We start from the raw sequence: 27,864 nt of genomic DNA on the forward strand, positions 1-27,864 counted from the left end.
AGATTATTAGTATCATTAAAACCTAATATCATTCCATTTCAAGTTTCCATCTTAATTTTTACTTTTTTCCATTTAAGAATTTATTTTAACACTTAAATTTGTGTTAAAAAAAAGTGTTACACTTAAACGTTAACACTTGAGGAGTGCTTTAAACTCAACTGTTACAAAAGATCTATCATTAAAATTGTGTAAATATCTTTATTTATATCTATATCTCTCTTTTATGTTTTGAGGAGGTCAAGACAAAGGTGAAGACAATAAGTAGGGTAAGATGGGGTAAGACGCCCCACTTAAGAACAATGTTCATTTACTTTTAAATTGTATAGATAAACAACTTTTAGTATGTACAGGATGATGATGTATCAACCAACATATTATCAAGGGAAACAAATAGAAACATTTGCTCATTTTGTTGTCATAGCACAAAATTAAAAATACCCCCCAGGGTAAACATGTCCCAGGTGTCATCCAATTTTTACAGAATGTATAAAATATATCAGATACCATTCTTAGTATTTTTGAAATTTAAAGTAAATATATACAATCAAATATTTTATGTAACTCTTTATTTTCACAATTTAGTTGAATAATTGAAGAACTAAACAATGACAGGCAAATCACATAACAGAATCCCATTCAAAGAGATTGACCTGAAAGGAAAACTTATTCTGTGAATTATATACTGTGCAGGACTATGAATATATACATACAAAGTCACCCATATTTTTAATTGAAGGCATGTCATAATAGCAATACTATGATTATAGATTGAATTCCAGAGATGTTTGAAATGTACATCTAATGCATGGAAGCCCATAAATTAATAATTATTGACACCAGAAACAACCTTCTGCCCCAATCTTACTCCAAATATTTACTCCAAAAATCTAAATACTTTACTGTGCCCACAGATCCCCCATTAAAGACATAAAAACTTTTAATATCCAACATAGAATGTCACAGATCACTATTTTCCAATGACAGAAAGTTAGATCATTTAACCTCAAAACTGTCTGGATGGAATAAATCTCCCAAATGTTGATATTCAGATGAAATATCAAGATTAAGAGGTGCTGAGATGAGATTTAGTGCCATCTATGGACAAGAGACTAAATTAAGTCACTTTAGTACTTTGAGGCCTAATCTTATACAATCCTTCCTGCGCCAGTTCATGCAAAAAAAATTAATAATCAAATTGTGTTAAATAAATAAATAAAGCATGCATGCGCTTCTGCACCTTTTGGAAGGTTATGGTGAAGCTATACTGTTTCACAGCACTTTTTCATTATTGATGCGCTGTTGGTGCTTGTTTGTGGCGTTTCGGCAGTAACAGAATCTGAAGGATGGCACGAGACACCGGCACACAGCGGGATACCGGCTGAACGGGATCCTGCCTTGTGGCAACGCCTTTCTAACGGGATAGCAACCTTCCCACCTGTTTCTGATTCGACTGCCTTCATATTTCGCAACATGTATTGTTATGAAAGTTCAACACAACGTGCAACAGTTTTCTTCCGATGCACTTTTCTATTATCAGTGATGCACGCATGCAAAACTTCTATTTTTGTATAGGCTACTTCATGCACTTTTTTGTTTCTCTTTTTTAGCCGGCTGTGCATGTACAGTCTGGCTGTCTGGGTGTTCAGTAATCCGCGTCGTCCATGATTTTCCCAGAGTCCTGCTAATGCCCCAAAGCTGCAGCTGCCACTCCGACCGGCCGCGGAGCGCAACACACTGCCAGTTGCTACATTGATCAATAATTTACCAGCTCAACGCCTCCCCGACCCGCTACCCCGCAGCAGCCTCGGGTCGACTGAGGCGACAACAGACAGCCTATTTACTCACAGGGTAAAATCGCGGAGGGGACACTTTACTCTGCCGTGTTTTTAAATGCGGCGTCATTAAGCTTCAGCCAACTTGGTGGGTCCCTTCGGTGCGTCTACGGATTAGACTGTTGCAATGTGCGCTACTCGTGTTGGTGACTGACTGCGACGGCATTTGAGGACGCCTCTCGCTTTCATCTGAGACGGAGGAGGTGTGTTGCGACTTGCGAGACCGACAGGGGTCCCGTTATGGTGCATCGAGTCGGACAGTCGCAGGATCGAAAGAGGGAGATGCAGTCTTCGCCCAAGACGATCAGGAATAGACATTAGGACATAAAAATTCACTCACGGTCACACGTCGTGCAAGCAGCTCTGCGTACACCGACCGCAGCAGAGAATTTTACGCCCGTCAATTCCCCGATCGGCGCTGCTATCGCGAGGCTCCGTCGGCGAGAGGCCGATGACAGCGGTAGAAATATTATTTTAAACAGTTTATTACACGAGCAGCAGCCCGGTGGACAATCCTTCAGTCGTCCCGTTAAGTGGCGGAGAACGAGTTACTTTTACAGACAAAACAAACTTGTTGAGTTTTTGTTTCGCTTCCGGTATCACCGAAGAAACCGAGTGGTGCACCCGCTCCCTCTCCTTTTTTTTTTTTTTTTTTTTTTTTTTTTTTGGACGCTGAAGGTTTTAAAGAAAAATGGGTCTTTGAGAAGAGCTGGCAAATCCCCCTGAACTACAATGGTACGTGCTATGTGAATCAATATCTTTCCCACTGTTTGCACAAGTCTTAGCCAACAGATTTCAAATGTCAAGGCGTAAATAAAAAGCACAATTTAACCCGCATCAACGATCATTCATCGTTCATAGGTAACATTATACTGTTTTTTTGTTATAAAATGCATTTAATATTTATTATAATGATAATATTGTTTTGCAGCTGCTTGGAAAGAGACCTGGACAATCAAGAACAATTTATCGATTATATTTCAATGAGGTTTATTATTATTATTATTATTATTATTATTATTATTATTATTATTATTATTATTATTTATCCTCCAGATGCTATACTATAAGGTGGACACACTGTAGTCCTTAAGAAAATGTCTCACTACTTTAATCTTAATTTCAGCTACTGTAATAGTTCATTTCATTTCTAAGTCTTGTTTTGGTAGTTAATAATTTTAGGGTCTACTGGAATGTCAGAAGTGGTGAGCATCTTTACAAAAGCAGCAAACAGACTGCAATGAAACCTCTCCAAACGATGCGTCTAATCCGCACACTTATTTCCAGACCACTCGGGGGGGAAAAATCTAATCAGACCTATTTAATTGGGGAAATATATATTTTATTAATTATGGAAACGTGGAATGCGAGCTTTAACTATAGCAGAGGGTTTTAAAAACTTTAATACAAATTTAATAAACGTGTGAGAGACTATGAACTCTGAGAGAGGATGCAGGTCCGAGCAGAGAGTCCCGCCGGTGCTTTAGTATGTTGGCCGGCAAATGGGCAGCAAAGTTGGCCAAATTATGGTACTGATCCTGAATCAGAGTTCTTTTTTTATTATTCACATTACAGTACAGACAGATGTGCCATGGACCAGCTGTTTTGTATATAAATGCTTGAAGGAATATTTCGGGTTCACAAGTTAAGCTCAATCGACAGCATCTGTAGCATAATGTTGATTGATACAAAATTATAATAATAATAATAATAAAATTCTACTCGTCCGTCTTTTTCTTAAAAAAAAAATAACAAAAATAAAAATAAAAAAAATAAAAAATAAATCAACTGAGGTTCCAGTGAAGCACTTATACAATTGACGTGAATGGGGCCAATTTTTGGAGGGTTTAAAGGCAGAAATATGAAGCTTATAATTTTATGTAAGCCCTTACATTAATTCTTCTGTTAAAACTAAACTGTAAAAAAAATAAAAAAAATAAGTTACCCTGCCGCCTTAAATTTTTGAGTAAACTAAAAAAAAAAAAAAAAAAAAAAAATCATGTTCAACTAACTTACCCTTAAAGGAGAGACAACCTTTAAAAAAAGGTCAACATTATGCATTTAATTAAGTTGATTCAAATTATTTTTCTAGTCCAGTCAACAGAAGTTTTGTTGTAACAACAAGGGCAACAATGTCAACAAAAATATTTGTTGTTTCAACTTAATAAGATGATTTGTTTAAACGTTAGTGAATTTGTATTATTTTGTGAATTATTTGATCTGTAAAGTTGTTTAAATGGAAATTATAAGATTTATGCCGTGTCACCATGGCAACAAAATTGTAAAACTGGATGTAACTTCACACATGAAAGTTTAGTAAGTGTTTTTTTTTTTCCGTGTTAACACACATATTGTTTACATCTTGTGGCTACACTTTTGAAACAGTGTGTATTTTAAGGTTTACGGATTGACCCCATTCACTTCCATGTAACCTCGATATTTGCTCGAGTCGAAATACATTTTTATCAATCATAATCAACATTATGCTGCAAATGCTGTCGATTGAGCTTAACTTGTATTGAACCCAGAATATTTCTTTAAGAAACTGCCATCTTGCCTATGCTAATACAGCTTCACTGGATTAACTGAGCTATTCATGTGTATTAACACATTATAACATGTGTTATTACACATGGAGCAAGTGTACTTCAAAACAAAAGGCAGTAATTGTGTTCTTTTTTCTTAAAAACTCCTATGTTGACCCATATAGGCTTGATAAGGTCAGATGTCAGACTGTGACCAGTGTGTGTTCAGAGGAACAGCTTTAGTTCCAGATCTTTATTGGTTTTTAGGATTTATGCGATCTAATAATTGTGTCTGTGTAAATATTTGGATTGCATGCAAATTGAGCTGTTTAGATAGGGAGTTTTGTTCTTGAAGTAAGTCATTAGAAGTGAGATTGACAGGCCTTTGCAGGCCGAGCAGTTGGATCTGAATATGAAATGCCACATTTGCCTGCAGCAAGCATTTTTTCATCATGTCAAATCTTTTTTAAAGTGATGAACATCCTCTTAAGTCAAGCACACCTGTGAGATCCACCCCAATAAAAGAAATGCAAAACTGTTCTCATTGAACGAGGTCAAGCAGTCAAGGCAGATGAAAGAACCTGGACTGTGTGAAGGGAAGTTTCACGTTCTCCGCTGGCACTGAAATTAGCGGGGAAATGCATTTTGCAAACCTGCTCGCAATCTCATTCGACTTAGTTATGGAGACTCAGCTCAGTTCAGCAGAACTGGCTGTGCATTCCAGAACAGTCTTTTCTAGATTGACTGGTTGTCACAATGCCAGGGTTGCCATGGATGCAGTGCCCTGCAGTGATTGGTGGACTGCTGCATGAACTTGTTTCTGGGTGTAAACTTCTCATGGGAGGACGTTTTGTGTTTGTGGCATCTGCGTTGGCACACGAGATGTCATAATACAAAGTGAACTACATGCACTTTTATTATGTGATGAACATGTGCGAACACTGAAACACTGGTGCACACCTGCACACGTGAAAAAACTCGCACACAAATGCTCATGTGTATGCATGTGCAAACAAACGCAAACTCATGCAGTGAATAAGTGCATATAAAGATGCACCTGGAGAACTTGCAAGCAGTGCGGAGGTTCTTACCAGCACGTTACACAGAATACAAACTGTGAAAGTGGAGATCAGAGTTGTTTGATGCAAACTTGGCATCGACCCGAAAACTCATGTCAAAACCCCAAACAGAGATTCAATAATTAGCGGCCTCACATCCATTCCAGATTCTCTCTTATCAGTCTATCTCTCCATCTCTTTCTCCTTCTGTTATTGCCTCTGAAATGCTGGTGTGAAAAATCACATTTTTCCAACAGTTCTCCCTGAGGTGCTACTGGCAGACACACAGAGGAAGGACGCTTCATCCTTTTATATAGCATTCGTTCTCTCATTCCTTCTACTTTCCCCCCATTTTTCACTCTCTCTCTCTTTGATGCGGTTGCGATAGAGGACAGGTTTATATGCTGGCTGATTTGGCTTAGTATTGCAAGCTAGTAATGATAAAAAACAATGGTGCTAATAGTAATAGCTGTGTTGTTTGGACAAAAAGACAAAGAAAACTGGGGGAAAAAAGGAAAAATTGGGACCTGTGCTGATGCCATCTTATATAGAGCCTGTGTTTGAATGAATAAATAATGCATTGCTGTGTATATGAGTGCACTGCAAAAAAGAATTTCTGAGCCAACATAAAAAATCAAGGCAACATGATGCAGTAAGATTTTTGACGGAATTGCGATCTATATGTTTGAGCATCTCGACTGGGTCAGACGTATCAACATTGACTCAACCAATGGTACGAGTTTGTGGCGGGACTACCTGTTTGTTGAGCAATGGAAAACGGGGAGTGTTTGAAACTTAATTTAACTTATTTTTGCAATTCTGTTTGCTGCAGAGTTATACACTTCACTTTTAAAATTCAGACCACAAAGTGTGTGTGTGTGTAAGAGAGAGACTTCAGGATTTCAGGAACTCAACCACTTAAGCATTCCACTAAACCACAAATGTATTGCTATATGCTCCAACCTATATACACCTCTCTCTCTCTCTCTCTCTCTCTCTCTCTCTCTCTCTCTCTCTCTCTCTCTCTCTCTCTCTCTCTCTCCCTGTCCCATAAGGATGTATGGAGGGAACCCCCTCATTTGATGCCGCTATTCCCACCAATTAAACATTTCAAACAAAGAGCGCTAGTTATCAGTGAGAGCAAGGAAACTTGTCGTAATTAACACATTTACATACATCTCCGTTGACTCCAATTAGGTCAGCGGCTCCCAGAGCCACTTTGAAATGTCCCTCTTTTCTGTGCGCTTTGCTTCTAAAATGTTAATTAAGAAGAGGCTTGAGATTCTGGCTGAGGGCTGGCCATATGGACCCTGCATATGCTCCGTATGCATACAGCCCATATATAATTAATAGCTTGCTGCAGAAAAATGGCAGCTTTTTGGAGGGGAAGACGGGGCTGAAGGTTTCTCCTCTCAAAATAAGGATAATAGTGAGATTCATAGAGTTCCTCCAGGCGCCAACGTAGGCTTCTGTTCTCCATCTGTGGACAGGACAAATGAACGAATGATCTCAACAGTGCTAAACATGCTCATTGAGTTTGCTCAGCTGGTCGACGCGGTCGAGTTGACGAGTTTAATTTAGTGGTTTATCTTAGGGATATAATGAGGATATAAATTACAGTAAATAAAGTGAAATTGAATGAGTCAGTGGAGCGTTTTTTTCTTTCTTTCTATTTTCTAGTTCGCTTCAGCGCAGTGAGTACTGTTTGAAACAGTAAAATCTGGTTAGCTGAAGTCATGGCACAAAAGGGAAGGAAGGTTATCAATGCCCTAAAACTAAACAAAAGTAAGAACTTGAGTAATCCAATCCATACATAATTGCTGATTATAAGTTATGTGTATTGGGTGTTTACATTGTGTGCATTTTCTGTTGGTACTGTATGGATGGATGATTGTAAATTTTAGCGGGTGTCTTGGAAGTAGCAAGCACTGAGCCCAAACCAAATTTCCCCATGGGGATGATAAAGCATATTACAATATCCCAATTCCAATAAAAACTTCATAAGAAAACACAGCCTAATAAAATGTGTTTACCTGATCTAAACCCCATTCCCACATCTTTATCCACAATAGGCTTTCACACTTCGGCTCTCAGTTCTTAGAACAACGAGAGCCACAAACTTACCTCTGAGTAACATGTTTTTTTTTTTTTTAATTGTTCTCTTTAATTATGAAAATGCATGTTTATCTTCTAATAAAGTGCTTGAATAAGATTTTAGCACACTGTAGCTAAGACCCCTATAAAATTGAGGGAAAATTGGGAAAGCTAAAGTTTCACTGGGTGGATATGAATAGGCTTTGTTATTCACCACTGCACGAGACTAGTGCCAATGCCTGGGACTTATTATGAGCTAACTCTGTGTGCGTATGTGCTGGAATGAATGCTGATATATGTATTTATGCACACAAACGTGTATGTGTGGTTAAAGTTTATTGCACATATTTGAACATTATTAGTGTGTGTAGATGGTGGATAGTTGTCGAATGAGGTCCTGGTTGGCTCGTTGAATACCTGTTGTGGTTCCTATATTCAAGTACATTTTGAGTTTAACCCTTCCAAGTGGTTCTTTCTTTCTTTCTTTCTTTCTTTCTTTCTCATTTGATGTGTTCCATCACATTTTTAAAGTCTGATCAGGAGGCCACATGTTTTGCTATATTACAGCCTTTAGGTTTATTGCATTATATTTGAGAATATAATGCAATAAACCAAGAAAATGTATGCTACAAATATGATAATTTATATATATATATTGTATTATTATTGTTGTTGAAAGAATGCATAGTAAATAATTTCAAGCTCATGTTAGAGGTTTAATTGTGCTGTCTGTTAGAATGACATACAAACATGAGAATTTGGTCTATTTAAAAATCAAACACAAAAGAAGCAAAATTATACCATCCCATTAAAGGAATGTTCCAGGTTCAATACAGGTTAAGCTTAATTTTCAGCTTCTTTGGCATAGTGTTTATTTCCACAGATAGCACTTGTTTGTTAAAAAGAAATCAAAATCATAGTTACACTTACAGTTGAAGTCAATGGGTCCAGTCCAAAACAGTTTTAAAAGTAGAGACAAACATTATATGTGTTAATATGATATTAGTGTGATTAAATCACTTAATAACCTTATCTTTGTAAAGTTATATCAATATTACATCTTCGAAGTCCCGACAACATACCGCCGGTAAACCCTGTAATCTGGTAAATGCCATAATTGCGGTAATTCCCTGATTTTATAATGCCTAAATCATGTTAACACTTATGTTTTTGTCTTGTCACTTCTATAGTGTGTGTTTGCTGTAACCACAGTTTTTTTTTATTTTTATTTTTTTAAATAAACGAGAGGTGAGTCAAAAATTATCTTGACTTGAATCCAAAACATTCCTTCAAGGCACTAAAATTTCATACTTACAAAATATTTCTGTGCCAAATGCTTTTATGCAGTCAAGTCACTCAAGGCTTTTGTGCAGTCAAGTAATACAGTCCTTTATAAGAAACGTTATGGTTGTATGTTAACTAGTTTTTCACTGACTGTATGACCCTACTAAATTTGTTCTATCCTCTTTTGTGTTGGCTAACAGGCCACAGAGTCGTATCTGCTGCATGAAGGTCCCCACCGAGCCCCAGGCATCTCAGAGTGTTTCCTAGTGCCTGAATCCTACAGGGTATGAGCATTTTCCATCTAATTGTCTTTGTTGTTTAATTTTATTTGCTTCTTTCATTCTATAAATTGACATATAATAATGTGAGGAACCGAACTTTGATTTCTTTCTCATGACTGATGTCATTAATGTGCTGCCAGGCCAGACTGAGTTGGACTTCAGATTCAGATAAGCTTAGTTGGAATCAGATGAGCAAACTATCAAACTCTGATAGAGCAGAGATGTAATCTATAATACCCTTCATACATCCATTTTGTCCAGGTTTCATAGCCTGTGTTGCATCAGCAAAAAGCCAGACCTTTCACAAGGGAACAGCATGCACGATTGTGCCATAAATCTCAAAGCCTATTTATAATCTCAGATGCTGTATTTATATGTTCACATGGTGGTAAATGTTGAGAGGAATGCAGAGTTTATGTGGGAAGCAGCTTCAGGAATTATCTACATAAAATATAAACTGTAAAAAGTGATTGTATGTGTGTGCATGTTTGCGATGGGTTAAAACCACACACACTGAACTGTATCACTTGCATATGGTTCTCTTATGTGTGTTTTAATGGAAGCCCTAGTTGCTGTAACCGCAACCCTACCATTGGTCTGCTTAACAAAGAACTGTGTGTAAGTGTATGTGCTTGCATATATTTGTGTGCATATTTGTGTGTGTGTGTGCTTGAAGCAAAGTTGCTTTTATTCACCTCATACTATTTTGTAGATTAAAGGCTATAAATGTGATAGGAAACAGGAGATCTGTGTGTGTGAAGAGGTTTTGGATTTGTGCCCTCCAATGTGGCAACGCCAACCTTTGTGCCCTTTCTCTGACCTCGCTCTTAACGCTCAAGCTCAGCATTATTTTTCTTTCATTAATGCTTATAACATTGCAAAATCTACAGTATATTGTTCTCTTGGCTATTGTGCATTTTATCTCAAGCAACATGCTGTTCAATATATTGGAGCCTGTTCCACATATGTGTATTTGACAGACACTTTTATCCAAAGCAATTTTGCCGTAAAAAAATAAAAAGTTGAGTAAGCTTAAAAAAGTAAAGCAAGCAGCTGCAAAGCATTTCTGAGTTAACTCAACTACAGGAAAATTTGTTGTACCAGCTTAACAATTCAAGTTGGATTTTAAGTTCCATGAACTCAAAGCAATAAGTTTAGTAAACTCAAAAATATTAATGGTTTGTACAAGTAGATCTAAGTTCAGTAAACTTGCCTTTTTAAGTACAGCTGACCATAATTATCAACGAACTTGATATAAAAAGATATTCTTTATTAAGCAGATCTACATTTCTACATAAGATCATATGTCAGTCTGACCAAGGTACCAAGTTGTAGTTGGTCCAACTTAAAAAGTGGTGTAGGTAACAATAATTTAAAATGATCAGAAGTTACTTTAACTTCATAACTGAAGAAACTTAATCAAAGCGAATACCAATCAACATGTTGGTGTTTTAAATCTTGTGCGACCCCGCATCCTCCAGCGTGGACTGTGTGTTTTGTCTTTGCTATACTCTATGCATAATTTAATCTCATTTAAACCGACTGATCTCAGTTCAGAACACTCAGTGCATCAAAAGTTTAACCCTATGATGACAGCCCAGAGTCATGTGACAAAACAACATGGTGCCGATTTCAGCAGAGTTTGTCTTTGGGAGAAACTACAACAAAACTACATCTGATAAGAATCCTCGTTAAGTTGTTACCTTGAAACCTGTTTGAGTCAAAAGACTAGAGTCTCTAGTTTCATCCGACATGCCATTTTGAAAATTTGAGCGATTTATCATGAAACGGCACACTGTTAAACACAATGACTACTTACGCAAACTATAGGCCTTTTTTTCCTTACAAATCCAAAGGTGCATTTCAAACTGTTCTGAGACCAGTGCAGACAGACAGCAGGTTAAGTCATTCACTAAATAGGGAGCAAGGGAGCATCCTATACCTTTCCTATGCAGCCTAGTGCATTCAACCAAACTTTCAGGCTGCAAATGACGATTGGAGCACTCAACCTGTTTGGCAGACTTGGGACAATGGTAATCCGTACATAGATTCAGAATTTATAATGTATCATTTCATTTTAACATCACTGGCAGTGATTGGATGATGCTGGCCATTACTTGTATCAGAATTAATTATGCTAATATCTGATTGGTAAAATACTTCAGTACTGGCTATCACTAGTTTGTTTGATAGAGCAATGAGAGAACATTGAGATTTTGTTGCCAAAGTAGAAAAAAACATTGTGAAATAAAAGTCAAATCAAGTCAAATATTTTTTATATGTAGAGTTTTTTGTATAGTATTTGTGCTTTTCCCAACACACATTGTTCCAAAGCTTTTTTACAGAAAATTAGTTGTAATGTCTGTAATGTATTAAAAACATGAATAACCAATACTTCTGGAAACATAATGAACAATTTGATAAAAAAAAAAAATTTTTTTTTTTTTAGCTTGGTATTATTTAATATATCACAATTTAAACCCGCTGTCCACATATGACATCAATTTTTAGGAAAACTATTTGCTCTAATTTATTTATTTAATTATTTTGCATGGTTATTAGGGGCTACTAATTACAGATCAAAAAGAGAAATGAAAAATGCACACAGCAGTCACACTCGGATCTCAGAAGGTTAAACAAACAACAAACAGACTTTAGGGGGGATTATTCTGGCAGGACTGAGCATCAGTGATCAAAATGAGCACGCTCAAAAGCCTGCATGTTTCTAACTTAATCACCAAACTTGACATTGTATGTGCTCACTGTTTAAAACGTTAAGTTGCACTGACTTAAATGGCATAAAAGTTTACTTTATTGATTGTTTAAATAATCTCAACCTTTTCTACATTATATAGTTCATTTAACTTTTACAATTGAGTTTATCTGACCAAATTGAAGTTGAATATATATATATATATATATATAGAACATTGCATTCAAGCTATACATTTTTTCCCCTGGAAATCAGAATACATTTTTGTTGATTCTTACCCTTTAGGGCACCACCACTCTATTACACAAACTATTGTTTGAGAGCATCTACAAAACCAATCAAGCCTGTCTGTTCACATCAGCTTAGTTCAGTTTACCTGTATATACAGAACAGATCCAGATGTTCTCAAACTGTACAGTGATCATTTCTGCACCCATCCTGATCGAGGCTGTTTTTTCAGATGTTGATTAATCCTCATGCTGGATTAAGCCTAGTTCTGGATTATATTGTACCGTAATTAGTAACTATGTGGTCTGGGTTTAATATGTATATAAGAAACCGGTCCTAATAAAAGAGCAGGCTAATCTGCCTCTTCATTTTGACAGCAGAGGCACAGCAGAGTTTAACGACTGGAGAAGGTGCAAGATAAGCATAGTTGAGCATGCCGCTAGGCAGCCTGGGCTCTGTGTTTTGCCACAAAACAGATGTGGATTTAGGAGACCACCCTGCAATCCTGTGATTCAGGAATCGGGCCTAGAGATGAGTCACAGCAAAAGAGAGAGGGGGAGAGGTGACTCACTTTCTATTAACTACGTTCATGACTGAACTACAGATTACAGTTTTTGCCGATTGCAATGGCCAAACCTGATACCGATATAGGGTGTCTGTTGGCCGATATAATGGCATTGCATGTCTACAATTAAAAGGACAGCAACAGAGAGGCATGTCCAAAAAAGGCAAATATCAAAATAGCAGTACATGAACACTTATTTTATACTACATTTATTCAAAGCGCACTAGAAAATTTGAGAACTGATATCTTTTCCATGTTATTTTCATTATTTCTGTAAAAAAAAAAAAAAATAAATAAATAAAAAAATTAAAAAAAAATGTTTTTTTTAAATAAAATATGTATTTATTTATTATGTGGTCCCTAATGTGTCAAAAATAGCGAAAAATAAAATATTAACTTTTATATTATTATAAACTTGCCCTTTTTAGGATTAAAATCGGTCTATATCGGCTTAAGTACCGATAGTAAATTATAGCCTACCATAGCGTTGGCTTGCATGGCAATGTTAATGCTTTCTGGCTGTTTCCAAACAAACCTGAAAAAAATGTAATGCAATTTTTATAAACACATCATTTTGTGTATTTTACCCTTCCTAACACCAAATAAATAACAGGCATTTTAGTCTTTCTTTTAGTCTTTTTGCGAGACTAAAGAACAACTGTTTCATAAGATAAAGGACAGAGAGGGAGGAATAAGCAAAGGGGGGGAGAGCAAGAAGGAAAAAAAAGTTTTTTCTTCCTAAAGTTTGAGCTTTCACTTTCTGCCTTCGAGGCGGGGTTAGCGGCGCGAGCAGCGTGTGGAATAGGCGCGAGGAGGACGGCGAGCAATTGCAATGCATCAGCGCGGCGAACTTCCACTCAACTTCAAAACGCGAATCTTTTCCGACTTCTGAGAAAGCCATGTACTCCCCGTACTGCTTGACACAGGTAAAAATGCCTTCATTTAATTGCTCTGTCGCGTCTCCAGATGCTGCGTTTTAGAAGCGTTGCTGTGTCTCCTCTACTCTCTCCTTCAGCACGGTTTGCATTGCGTTTTATAAAACGTTATTTTCGCTCGTGCATTTATTTCCAGCTCCCCGCTCGCGCGCGGTGTCTATGCAGAGCTCTGTTATCGGCATTTCATTGCACATGGGTTCGAGGAGAGAAAATGGCGCTTCTCCCAAATCTATTTTATATAAAAGGAGACGGGGTGGACCGAAGAGGGAGCGCGTTTGGCGTAGTAAACAGTTCAAACTTTGAATTTGCGTGACATTGAGGCAGTGTCAAAACGTAAAACGATACTGGTCAAATTTCTGTAAATGGTTTCCCCAAGGTGTGATGTTTTAAGACGGCGTGTCTTCTGCTCTCGTGCGTGAACGTCTCTGCGTCCGAATGAATTCAAAGACATCTAGTTACATTGATCTACCTGTCCTGAGAGTGTACTGTGCTTCTACAATCTGTTATATTTGTGTATTTTCAGCGATCAACATATGCAGTTATTATACAATAGTGTTGGAGGTGGGAAAATACAAAACGTTGGCTTGGAAATCTCTTATTCGGTTATTAATTTTTTCTTTGATTTTTTTTTATTTTTTATAAATCCAAATAGGCTATTAGATGTGTAGGCTATGCAATGCTATTAAAAATCTGTTAGGAGTTTTGTAGCTCACCATATTAATTCATACATTTATTCATGTTTTTTTTTCATAATTATAGACTTGTTAGAAGCTTCATTAGCATCTCAGTTAGTGAAACGGGGATACGTTGTTAAAGTAACTCTATGTTAACTCTAAGTTTTTAGAAGCAGCATGTAGGCCGAAGTTCAGTCCGAGCATCATACGATGGGAATTTAATGCCAACTTGGCCTATGACGGACTCAATGCATTAAAAAAAATATATATTAATATCTAAAAGCACTGTCTATATATTTTTTTAACTAATATCTGTCATAAAGTCAGAATTGCAGTTTCAAAATATTGCATTAAACTTGCTTATATGACAAAAACCTTCACGCTTAGTTTTTTTTTTATTATTTGTGTACTATAAGTGTATACCACAACTAGCTGTAACTCACTTTAATTTTTGGCTACAGTAATAAAATATGGCACTTGCAAAATATAAATAAGCAATATTTAATATGGTAGTCAGCCTATGTTAGAGGCCTATGACCACAAATGTAAGACTGTCCCTTTTTAAAATTAAAAGTAGCCTATATGTCCCCTTCGGCCTACTCTTGAAGCCTTTTTTGTAAAATATCTGCTAGCAATATAGCTTTTGAAGAGCCTTTTCTTCAAAGATATGTGTTTGTTTATTCATTTATTATTAATAGGCCTCATGCAAAAGGAAATGGAACATGCTGGCTATTTGCAGTCATGTGCCATATATGCGCGTTTGTTTCATGTTGCTTGAAGCCATCGAGCGCGCGACTGGAGCCTCGTCCATCTCAGAGACTCGCTCGCACAGTTTGGCCCACTGTTGTGGCTCTTAAATATTCCTGTGGAGGACATTCAATAGGGTTTTTAAACTTGAGGTAAATGCCTTAATTTTCAAGAGCAAATGACCGTCCTAGGCCTACATATTTGTGTTTATTAATTTTTTAAAAACTTAAATTGCTATTTTATTTCGTTTCTTATCATTTATGTATTTTTTTCTATTTATTTATTTTAGAGGATTTCTTTATTTTGGTCTTGGCTTTAATTTCTTGGCTGCAAATTGGCCTTTTTCTTTTTCACCCACACGGCCGACTGGGTCACGAAACTGTCGGTGAATCCAAGACGTGTTGCGGTGTTTGTTTCTCATTTTACATCGACGGATGTTTTTATTATTATTATTATTATTATTATTATTTACAATTAATGATTTTCTAGCATATTACTATTTAGATTTTTTCTTAGTCTTACAGTGTGTCATAAACTATTAATTTTTTTGGCAAAGGGTTTTTTTTTTTTTTTCTTTATTTATTTTTTTCTCACCACATAGGACCTCCGCATCCGTAAAGGCATCCGTCATTAGCCGTCAATAGGCTTAAATATTTATGTTTGCTTTGCAGATGCAATTTGAAAAATAATCAGTCTGCGAAAATGGCGTTTAATAGAGATCAAATGTTGACTTAACAGTGAGGTGTCATTTGCAACGAGATAAACTCAAACTGAGAAATTCCTAATATATATATATATATATATATATATATATATATATATATATATATATATATATAAGAGAGAGAGAGAGAGAGAGAGAGAGAGAGAGAGAGAGAGAGAGAGAAGTGGGAAGTTGCACAAACTATGCAAAACTGGGCACGATAAATATTCCTTCCACGATTTGCATGGTGTCTTTCAGTTTATCCTTCACACTCTTTATTTTATAGGGTATGCTACTAGTAAATATATGTTTTTTGAAAAATACATATTGTCTCAAGGGGTTGATAACAGGTTAATTTATAATAATTATAATAATTTTACCATAATGTTATGCACATTATATTCAATTCTTTTGATTAAAACAACTGGCCACACTCTTTGCGGCGTGCATGTAAACAGTGCAGGTCATGGCAGTGATTATAGGGTAAAGCCATAAAACTTTATCTTTTTGATTTATTGAGTCTTCGTCTTAAATCTTTCAACTCGTGTTGGCATTTATACGCCGACAGTGATTTTGATCGCAGCGATGAACGACTCCTGCAATCGTGCCACGTCGTGCGTGCATGCATGCGTTAAAATGAATCCCTCTTTTGTTTCTTGTGGCTTTGGATGCGATTCAGATTGCAGACTGGGTAGGTCTTGCGGCAGGCCACGTTTACGTAGTCAAAACTTGGGTGAGGTTTGGCGGTTTATGGGAAGTTTTATGTGCCTTAGGGAAGATGGAGAGAGGGAGGAGGGCGCGGGGAAAAAAATCCAATGTGAAACGGGGATAATCGGGCGTGCATCCTTGCACCTGATGAAATCCACCGGCTTGAATGTTCCTCATGATCCCCAAAAGCCTCCCGCTCTGTCCGGAGATTTGCTCTGCCGTTGTTATTTAATTATGGTTAATTATTAAAAATAAACGAGGACACATACGGAGCTGCAACAAATGTAAACAATAACTCATGAATTATTAACGTTGATAAAAGGGTTTCTGGACGAGACGGAACAGGTGGGGAATCTCAAGCTTCCTGCGTAATGGATGTTAATATGGGTCGCCAAATGTGCAACAGTGCAAAATGTCGTTTAGGGAGTCTTAGCAATTTCAGCACAAGTGGTTAGCATTAAGTTTTAATGTATTTTGAATATTCCTACAATTTTTTCAGAAACTATGAGTCCAGAAGGTGCAGTGTGTTGGACAGCAAAATCTGCATTTTGGATGTAGGCCTATATAAGTGTGTGTGTGTATATATATATATATATATATATATATATATATATATATATATATATATATATATATATATATCACTAAGATTGCCAGAATGTTGGGTTAAATGGTGCATTTGATGAGTGATGTCCCACTCTCACTATTCACTGGCTATTGAGTAAACAAGCTATAACGTAAAAGTGCAATTTATCTTTCTCTCTTTGTTTAATCAGTCACTTGCTTTTGTTAACTGAGCTCTAATGAGCAATGACTATTCACTGCTGGAGTGATTGAAATGAACCAAACAGACAATTATTCTTCCATGAAACAGCAGAAAGTGCTGACTGAACGTGCTGCTGTTGGCAGGCCTGGCTTCTTTTGGTAGATATACAGCTTTTCTAAAAGTGACAGGGCTATTTAATGATGATGACAAAATCTGTTTCCTTTTGACTCTCTGTCTTCTCTTCCAATAAGGAAGACAGAAAGAAAGCGTGCCAAACAAGAACATCGAATGCTCTATGCTCCAGTTATCTTGCTCAGCCCAGGAGATGTGAAAATGGTGAAACAGGAGAGGCTGTGCTGTGGAGCGTTGGGAAAAGTCTGATATAAAACTGGGAGAAAGTTTACAGGAAATATTATGCTTTCACAATGTAGGAGAAAACCAGTTAGGACTGAGGTAGCAACTTTGGGACACACCATTCGATCACCATCATAGGTCATTTCTATATAGTCTAGTGCTTTCTATGAAGTCTTGCTTATAGAAAACATCATACTCAGTACAACTCTATATCCTGACCGTAAACACTGGTGTGCTGCCAGGCTGCTGCCTTTACCTAAACCTGTTATCACTGTTCACCTGAGCGTGTTCTTCAGTACAAAGAAACAAATAAATCATCTCATTTACTGATCAAGCAATCACAACAAATCAGTATTAATAACGAAATTTCACATTGAGGAGCAAAGCTTTCACCTTAGTGCTGAACGTCAACAAGACTAAAGACCTACAGTACCCTGTAATAGGAGGTAGACACTTTAACAGAGCAAATGAAGGAACAGTGCAAATTGTTAAAGGAATATTACGGGCTCAATACAAGTTAAGCTCACTCAACAGCATTTGTGTGAGGCACTTCTGGAAGTGAATGAGGCCATTCTGTAAACATTAAAATACATATTGTTTTAAAAATGATAGCCTCAAGACATTTACAATTTGCATGTTTGCTTGATTTTAGTATGCTAAAATTGCTTACTAACCTTTTCTGTGTAAAGTTACAGTATATCCAATTTTACAACTTCGTTGCCATGACGATGTAACACTGTAAACTCTAAAACCACCGTAAAAACTTTACAGGTAAAATTCACACATTTTAACAGACAAATTAATGTAACTGCTTTTGTAAAATTATGCATTGAACCCTCCAAAAATTGGCCCCCTTCACTTCCATTGTAAGTGCCTCACTGTAACATCGATATTTGCTTTTTTGAGTGGAAATTATTTTTTTGTGGTAATCAACATAATCGACAGCATTTGTCGCATAGAGCTTAACTTGTATTGAATATTCCTTTAATAGGTCCAGTTTCGTTAGGTCTTAGGTCTCAGACACCACGATCCATAACTCATTTTGAAAAGGTGCAACAGTACCACTCCCTCGCAATCCAGCATAACACTCGCAGATTAACTGCTGCAGCCGGCAGTACTGCTGGTGTAACTGTTTGGTGTAGTAACAGCGAAGCATAGTAAAGGAAGGCCATGCAAAGTTACATTTATATTATGTTCCTGGCAGACTGTCTAACCAAAGTGTCTTTGAAGAAAATATATGTGCTGTGTTTTAGCTGGCAGCTAAGGAAAAGTGTCAGTATAGCTGTTTCTGTAGATATAAGTCATATGCAGTCAGGTACAATCAGCTACAGCAATAATAAGGTTCAACCAACCACATGCTGAGCAGATTTGTAACAATTGTGCTGTTGATGTCTTTATGCAGAGCTCAAATCAAAGTCTATGGAGTCACATGGAAATTCAGTACTGTGCAAAAGTTTTAGGCACTTGTGAAAAACGTTCAAAGTGAGGATTTCTTAAAATAATGACATAAATAGTTTTCATTAATCCATTAACATCATACAAAGTCCAGTAAACAGAAAAAGAGCTAAATCAATATTTGGTGTGAACACTTTTGCCTTCAAAACAGCACCAATATTCTTACTTACACCTGGACAGTTTTTCTTGGTTGTTGGCAGATAGGATGTTCCAAGCTTCTTGGAGAATTTGCCACAGTTCTTCTATCTATTTAGGCTGTCTCAATTACTTCTGTCTCTTCGTGTGATCTCAGACTGACTCGATGTTCAATGGGGGGCTCTGTGGGGGCAATGCCATCTGTTGCAGGGCTCCCTGTTCTTCTATTCAATTCTGTTTGCAAAAGGAATGTTTGGGAGTATATAATGTATATTTCCTATTGACACACTAAAGTAGCAGCTATACATAACCATCTTAAGACAAATGCTTTTGTGAAACATCTTAAGTGCCTAAGACTTTTGCACAGTACTGTATATTTGAGCTATTGCTGAAAATACATTTACAAAAATACGGCAGCTTATTACAAGCTCTCAATTACAAGCTCACAGTGTTTAGCCAGAAAAACGTATTTTTTTATTTTATTTTTTTTTATAGTTAAAAGGATAGTTCACCCAAAAAATGAAAATTCTCTCATCATTTACTCTCATGCCATCCCAGATGTCAGACTTACTTTCTTCTGCTGAACACAAATGAAGATTTTTAGAACAATATCTTAGCTTTGTAGGTCTATACAATGCAAATGAATGGTGACCAAAACTTTGAATCTCAAAAAATCACAAAGTCGACATAAAAGTAATCCATAAGACTCGTCGTTAAATCTCTATCTTCACAAGCAATATGATAGGTGTGGGTGAGAATCCGATCCATATTTAAGTTCTGGCGGATGGATTGCTGGGTTTGTGGCAATGTGTTTTGCTGTCCCCTTCTGCATATCGCGGCACCATTTCGCGGCCTCCTTCAGCTTATTGGCGCCCACTTTGGCATATTGCGGCCCCGTTTCACGGCCAGCCCACCGGATAAAGTCCCGGTTCTCCCGTTGGCCAGTCCGCCCCTGGGGTGAGTAAATGATTTGAGAATTTTTCATTTTGGGTGAACTACCCCTTTAATGCTGCACTATATGGAACTTTGGGCTCTCTATCGACATCAATGGTTGAAACCTAAAATTAAAAGTAACTTGCAGAGGAACATTTTACTTGTTTTGTATTTCGGCACTGTTCTTCTGGGCAGATGAATCGCATGGTTTGAAGTTACCTGGACAAAGCCGGAGTAATGATGTGCTATTTTCACTTTGATATTATGTTATTCATTTAAACATTTATAACCAAGAAATGTATTGCCTTGAGGAAGACAAATGTTTTTGTCTTATTTACTTATTTTAATATGACAATTTAATTGTATTACAATCTACAGCCTTTATGGACAATGCAAGTAAACCATAGTACTACAATAGTATTTCTTTACACTGCACAAAATAAAACTTAATTAAGAAACTATGTTTACTAAGAACACAAAAAGAGGATGCAAAAAAAAAAAAAAAAAAAAAAATATATATATATATATATAATAAAAATATCCTTTATTAAACATGAAATAAAATGCAGAAATATGCAATAAAAATAAGTGTTCCTAAACTTTTTTTTCTTTTTCTTTTTTTTTTTTTTGCAGTAAACTATAAGAGAGAGATGGTTACATGCTAAACAAATAATATGTATATTACTGTAAAAAATCATTAACTTGTGATGACTTATCAGTCATTGGGAACTACCGTATATTAACTTGTGTTTATAGGGTCGTTTAGATGCAATTTTAAATGATCAACTAACTGTTTAAACAGACTCTCTGCTAAAAGGCCAATGGACAGTGATGCAACAACTTGTGCATTTCTGTGACTAGAGTAAAAGAAATGAGAAAATAGTGGCATATGCACACTTAGGAAACCTTGGCCCTGCAACAATGTTATTAAATACTATTATAGAAGTCATTAATATAAGTAATTGTAACATGTTACAGTAACTTCCCTGGAAAACATAGCATATTAAACACTTCACAATCAGTAAACACAATATCCCCCGAGTAATGTTTGATTCATTAAATCATGACAACCAATATAAGCTTCAGTAATCCTACCAGAAAACATAATCAAACATTATAGCAAGTAAACAACTTTGCCAAACAGTTAACATTTAAAAATCCCTCCACAGACCGATGTCCTGTCGCTGCTGTCCTGACAGTCAAGCCGCAGCTTCTCCAGCCGCGACACAGTAGTCTGTTCTTCTTTTCTGTGTTTATGGGCATGATGTCAACGCACAAGGACGAATGATGCAACACTGTGGTTTTGTGCTAAATCCGACCCAACAGCTCAATAATAAATAATTATTGTAGGCTTACCTTAGTAAAACATACTCCGTTATGGACTTTACATAGTGCAGCTTTAACTAAATATATTAGTTAGGCGAACACAAGTTGACAAGGCTTGAAATAAAGTAAAGGCAGTCAACTATTCTAAACTAAATTAAGTCAGTAATCCAATAAAATTTGAATTTGTTCTTTCACTAAATGCAAAATCTCTTTATGCCAATAAATTCTTGTGGAAACAAGATCTCAGAGCAAATTCTAAATCAGCATAACAAGAGACTTCAATTCATCATCATTTCATTTTAATACATAGGCTTATTTGGGACTTAATGAAGTGGACACTGCAGTTTACTTTTTCAATTGTGCACAACTTGCAAAGAAAAATGTTGACTGTATCCGAGGCAGCTGTCTTTTGCTGCTTCTGTGTCCATTCCAAAAACATTTTGGGGAATGTATCGATCAGAATTATCCCTCTGATTCTCTTTTCTCTCTCAATAATCTGTAGTTCTGTTGCTGTTGTGGAGCCACTTACTGTATGTGCACAATGCCAAACACACATTACTCAATATGTTTTCATAATCACTTCAGTTAACACAAAAGTGTAACAATGGCGTCTTTCACAGAGGTGACCGCACTATTGAACCTGTCTCCTCTGTATTTGCTCATTAATATATAACTGACAATCTGGCCCAGGTCTGTTGTAATTCCCTAAACTTGTGTGTCCTTTATTGGCCAGAAATACAGTAACCAACTTCCATCAAAGGTCATGGTCATATTGAGGCCAGCACAAGCATATGGTTTTCCTTTATGCCAGGGCAAGCTTTTCCTTTACTGTTCATAATTTAACTTTAGGGGGCAAGACCTCAGGGTGAGTGAACATGCCATATCTGGAGTCAAAGCCATTACAATAGTTTGTTTGGCTTTGGTCCATAAAAACAATAACTATTCTATTCAAAAAATTTTTTTTGTATTGTTCCATTTTTTTCCCTGTTCTATTGTATTCTGCACTATTCTATTCTATTTGCCTTTGTTCTATTCTATTTTATTCTATTATTCTATTTTTTCCCTTCATTTTCTTCTGTTCTGTTGTATTCTGCACTATTGTGCCCTTGTATTCTATTCTGTTATATTCTACTTTATTCTGTTCTATTTTCTTTACTGTTTTGTTCTATTTTATTTTATGCTATTTTATTTCTATTGTATTGTATTGTATTCTATTATTTTTGTTGTGTTCCATGTTCTTTTTGTTCTTCCAATTTCATTTTCTTATATTGTTGTGTTTTATTGTATTCTGTTCTGTTGTATTGTGTTATCTTTTCTATTCTGATTTTTTTCTGTCTTATTTTTATTCTAGTCTATTGCTTTGTATTGTCTATTATATGGCAGCGGCATTTGCAGCCTCTGAGGTCGGTTCTGAGGTCACTGTGGCAGGCGGGACTCACGGCAAACCCCAAGATGTGCGCAATTGGATGGATGGAGGTACCGTATCTGGGGTTTCACTTGGGTCACGGGCAGGTGCGTCCCCAAATTGATAAGATCGCAGCAATTGCGGCCTGCCCAAGACCCAAGACCAAAAAGGAGGTGAGACAGTTCCTGGGGCTGGCTGGCTATTATAGAAGGTTTGTGTCTAATTATTTGTACGTCACCAGCCCGCTGACTGATCTCACTAAAAAGGGAGCTGTGTTGTCCCAAGTGGTCGAGAGGGAGGAACACCCAGTGCTGTACATCAGCCGGAAGCTTTCGGCGAGAGAGGCGAGGTACAGCACCGTAGAGAAGGAATGTCTGGCCATCAAGTGGGTGGTCCTCACTCTTCGGTACTACCTCCTGGGACGGGATTTCACCCTCTGTTCAGACCATGTACTGCTCCAGTGGCTCCATCACATGAAGGATACCAGTGCGTGGATCACCTGTTGGTATCTGGCTCTTCATTCATTTAAGTTCGAGGTGGTCCACAGGCCAGGGGCACAGGTGGCTGTTGTGGACTTTCTCTCCAGAAATGGGGGGGGGGGGGGGTTGAGTACTGTGCAGGCCGGATGGCTCCCTGGCCTGAGTCGGGCGGTGGGGGTATATGGTGTTCGGGGCGTGGTCGAGTGCTGGCTTGTGAATGGAGAGCGAGATCAGGAGATGAGAACGGTATGGATCATCACCTGTCAGTGATTGTCTCTAACAGCTGGTTGTTATTGCAGTGAGAGTTGGAGATGGATTTAAGGGCAAGCCAGATGCCAGTGAGGAGAGAGAGAGAGCTACACACACCCCGAGACTGTGCCGTCTACGAGAAACAATATATTTCTGCTGAAAAGCATGATTTTTGAGTTGTCAAAATTAAATAATACCTTTTGAGTTGGATTCGCCGTCTCCCGCTTCCTCCACCTCGTGAGAACCTGTTACACTGTTCTATTTTCTTTACTATTTTATGCTGTTTTCTCTGTTCTCTTCTGTTCGTTTTATTACATACAAATTTTTCTATTCTATTATTTTTGTTGTGTTCCACGTTCTTTTTGTTCTTCCAATTTCATTTTCTTATACTGTTGTTTTATTGTATTCTGTTCTGTTGTATTGTGTTTTCTTTTCTATTCTGAATTTTTATTTTTTGTTTTATTTTTAGTCCATGCTATTCTATTCTATTGTTTTGAATTGTTCCATCTTCTGTTCTATAGTGTTCTGCACTATTGTGCTTTGTTATATTCTGTTCTGTTTTATTTTATAATGTTTTCTTCTTTTCTCAGTTCTATTGTATTCTGTTCCATTTTATTTTATTTTTTATTTTATTTTATTCCTCAGGCTTCTCCTCAGGATCTGGTTTGCTGTTTGTATCACAGTGTGAGCCTTTAGGACGGCAACTAACCATGAAATGAGAAAGAAAAGTCTAAGAGCTATAAAAAGGTTGTGAAAGGGCTTTCAGATGACACAGACACTGTGTGTGTATGTTTGATGAGACTGGTGTTCTCTGTGTGAGTGATTTAATGGAGAGTTTAGAGCAAGTGTTTATTGTAGCACAGTAGCTGAAGAGGTCTGCTGCACTGATGTTCTTCAAGACACTCAAGGTTGATTATTTCTGTCCTGCAGGCTCTCTCTCTGTGTGTGTGTGTGTGTGTGTGTGTGTGTTTGAGGGGTGCATTCAGGAGGCTCACAGTCAGCTGGAATCTGTGACAGAAAGATGACTGCAACTCTACCACTGTTGTTGTATTTTGAGTAGAGGTCTACTTTAAATACGTCAATGCTGTGAACTGGAAAAATTATGCAGATAGATGAATGGGATTTCTTGAGAGTGTAAACACATATTTTTTTTTTTATTTATCCATACTTTGTAGGAAGTTTGCAGAATAACACTCAATGCACAGACCTTCCCAAACTTGTGCAGAATTTTACATCACTTTGCTATAAGCGTTGAAGTGTGAGACCCATGAGAGTGGTGATCTCAGGAAAATGTGCACGGAACAACACTTTTTGTGAAGGTAGCCTGTCAACTAGATTATAAATCAATCGCAATTTACCAATCCATCAACAATCAAACAAACAAACAAAAAAATAAGCATGTCGAATTGCAAATGGCGCAAAATATTTTTATTTACATGAATATTCACATGATTTGCATTAAAGGGCAAAGTATACATAGGTGAGACATAAAAACCAAGTATACTGTAACATTCAAAACTTCAGTGGCAGCATTAATACCAAATATTTAATTGCCATCATGTCAACACTCGTCTGAACTAGACAATACAGCCTCAGACTCGGCGACGTGTGAGAAACATGGTGTTGCGAACACATGTTATCTGATTTAGGTGCATCCTGTAATCCTTTGTAATCTGGCTCAGGTTTAATATGGATTAATTGATTGCAACGTCTAATCTGAACGGAGCATTATTTATGATGGTTATCACTGAAATTGCCCAGAATGGCAGATAAATATACACAGATGTGGTCAATCTCAGATTAGCTTTTAAAGTCAACACACATTACAGTAAACCATTGCAGATGTGTAAAATACACACACACACACACACACACACACACACACACACTCGTAAACTAAGCATAATGTTTGTGGAATGCAAGAACATATGTAACCCCACTCTCTCCTAACCTCAAATGAAAGACATTATCCTTTCTAAACACACACACACACACACACACACACACACACACACACACACGGACATCCCCTACCACCACATACACACACACTACTACTTAATTCTTGTTGGGTTTGGGAGGTTAGAAAAAAAACCCAACCTGGTCTTATAGGATCGCTTTACTATAACTACACTTTTGCTAAATTACATGTACGTGGCATGTTGGACATAGCGCCAGTTTCCTGGTGAAATGAACACTAGAGATACTACAACAATAACATTTATTCCCTTTCACACAAATCTCATGTAATAGGGCAAATTATTAGTTCCTGTTTTGGAGTAAATGTAATTTGCTTATAGCGCCACACAGTGGACATTTCACAACGAAAATGCTGCGATATGTGTAATGAACCATAATGTTATTTTGCAAAAATGTCCCCACAGTTATGTACTGTAACTTTAATGATATCAGGCTGCAATTACTTATTTAATTAGTATGATTTTAGTTAATTTTGTCAATAAAGTCATTTATACTTTGTTAGTTTACTATGCACTTTTGTTATCTAATTCTTTATTATTTTAATATCTTTTTGTGTAATTTTTTTAAAAGTATGTAACTCTTTTTGTTAAAATACTTTGTCCTATCCCAGCTTAATTTGCAGAGACAACTGTAAGTAAGCCATTCATTGGTTAATTTTCTCAAACTCTTAAGTTCTTTGTTCCTGTTGTGCTGAAATGAAATGAAAATTGTTCTGTTTGTTCTGAGCGACCCATTAAGACACGCCCCAATATTACTCAACCTATCTCTGGGGACTGTCTCTTTGTTTGACCAATGGCAGACAATTTTCAGAAAGATTTTTGAAAACCAAGTCTGTTTTTGCAATTCTGTTAGGTGGCGCTAATGGCGCAAAAATTACATCAGTTTTACATTTTATTTGTTAATTTTTTTTTTTTTTTAAATGGTTTTGTACTGTTTTATTAGTGGTACTTGCTAAGTTTTGTGTGTGGGCCCTTTTTTACTTGGGGTAATAAATAACCATATAGCAATGCTTTAGCAACCACCCACAACAACCTAGAATCTGGGTGGCAAGTTTTGCAAGGGAAAGCACCACACACATTTTCCTTAGATAATGTACAATTCTAGCATAGTTTTATTTATTTTGCACAGTTCTCATTGTACTCCGCTATGTTGCAAATGCTTTGCTGTTACAAAAGCAGTTTCCTTCCATGCCCATTAAGCACACTAAGTTGAAATTAAAATCCATGTCATGTCTTGGAGCAGTTTCCATTGCTGCTGATCTTAGATCAGTTAGGACAGGTGATTTAATTAGTTCGTAAGACCAGGATTTAAATTAGAAAGGCTGTCCGCTAATCAGGCTTTTCCCTTTGATAACAACTGGCTGGTGTCACCATCTCTCCACAGATTTAGGGAGGAATGTGGTGAAAAGGGAGGGATGGTGGTTTTTAAATGATCGGAGAGATGGATGGCGGTTTTTAAACGAGTGCAGGGAGGAGTGGTGGTTTTTAAAGGCGTAGAGGAGCTGATGTTTATTGACTTATGCACCGCTGCAGCCATAGAGGGTTACTGCGAAGAATGGATGGCAGGTGGCCAGGCATGAAGTGTGCTGGAGAGAGAGCGAGCATATTCAAATGTGCATATTTATTTACTTTAACACATTACACTAATCATGCTACGAAAGTAAGAGGAATGAAACCTGTATAAACGTTAAACGTTACAGACCATCACAAAGACTCCCATAATCCCTCAGTTTTAAACAGATGTTTATTTTGTTATATGGGTGTTATAAGTGGGTGCAGGAGATGTGGTGCCTTTTTTCATTTTGGGAGCATTTATATAGTTTAACTCGACTGTTCTTTTTCACAAGCGCACACACATATGCTCTGTTCCAAAACCTAGTGAGCTGCCAATGTAGACAGAAGTCATCATAGGTGCACTTGAAATACTAAAGCTGTTCCAAAAGGTAGGGCTAAAATACCCCAGTGTGGCAAAATTTTAAGACGGCATGTTTCCTTAGCAGCGATGGCAGTCTCATAATGCTAATTGCTAATTTTATGATATTGAGCCAATAGATTAGCAAAATACTAACGTCAAATTCTATTGAAATCAGTTGTAAGTCTTACACACAGTCGAACACTTTGCTTGACTAGCGCTATTTGTGTAGCGCCCAGAATTGTTGCCTACGTAAATTTTTTCCATTTCGGTCACTTATGGGTTCCATTTTACTTAGGAAGCAGCTGCCTCTGTAGTCAGTACTAGGTTTTGAAACAGAGCCACACTCTTTCTCACTGTGTACGAATTCATAAAACACATTTCCTCAGTTTGCGAAGTTTGTTCTCAGACATACTGAGATGTGTGCAATGGCTCTTGACAGTTCAGTTAAATTCCTGTTGATTCTAAGACATTTTTTTAAATGTCTGCCACAATCTGTAGACACAAAATTCAATTTGTTGCAG

General features: G+C 37.0%; 1 protein-coding gene across 9 annotated transcripts in view; it reads left to right on the top strand.

The window, feature by feature from the left end:
* Positions 1 to 214: 214 nt before the first annotated feature.
* The window catches only part of LOC127445024 (nuclear factor 1 X-type-like), a 131,660-nt gene continuing 104,010 nt past the window's right edge, over positions 215 to 27,864 (top strand). For 6 of the 9 annotated variants that reach the window (XR_007897914.1, XR_007897915.1, XM_051704742.1 and 3 more), the window contains exons 1-2: positions 217 to 2,567; positions 8,994 to 9,077. Coding sequence is in view for 7 of the 9 variants with exons in the window: in XM_051704742.1 (XP_051560702.1) it covers positions 2,565 to 2,567; positions 8,994 to 9,077 (87 nt within the window). In the remaining 2 variants the exon portion in view is untranslated. Of the gene's footprint in view, positions 2,568 to 8,993; positions 9,078 to 13,362; positions 13,507 to 27,864 lie in introns of those variants that run through there. The other 3 variants (XM_051704747.1, XM_051704750.1, XM_051704745.1) reach the window with 3 other exon arrangements.

Source organism: Myxocyprinus asiaticus, chromosome 8 (assembly GCF_019703515.2).
Source record: "Myxocyprinus asiaticus isolate MX2 ecotype Aquarium Trade chromosome 8, UBuf_Myxa_2, whole genome shotgun sequence".
Lineage (NCBI taxonomy): Eukaryota > Metazoa > Chordata > Actinopteri > Cypriniformes > Catostomidae > Myxocyprinus > Myxocyprinus asiaticus.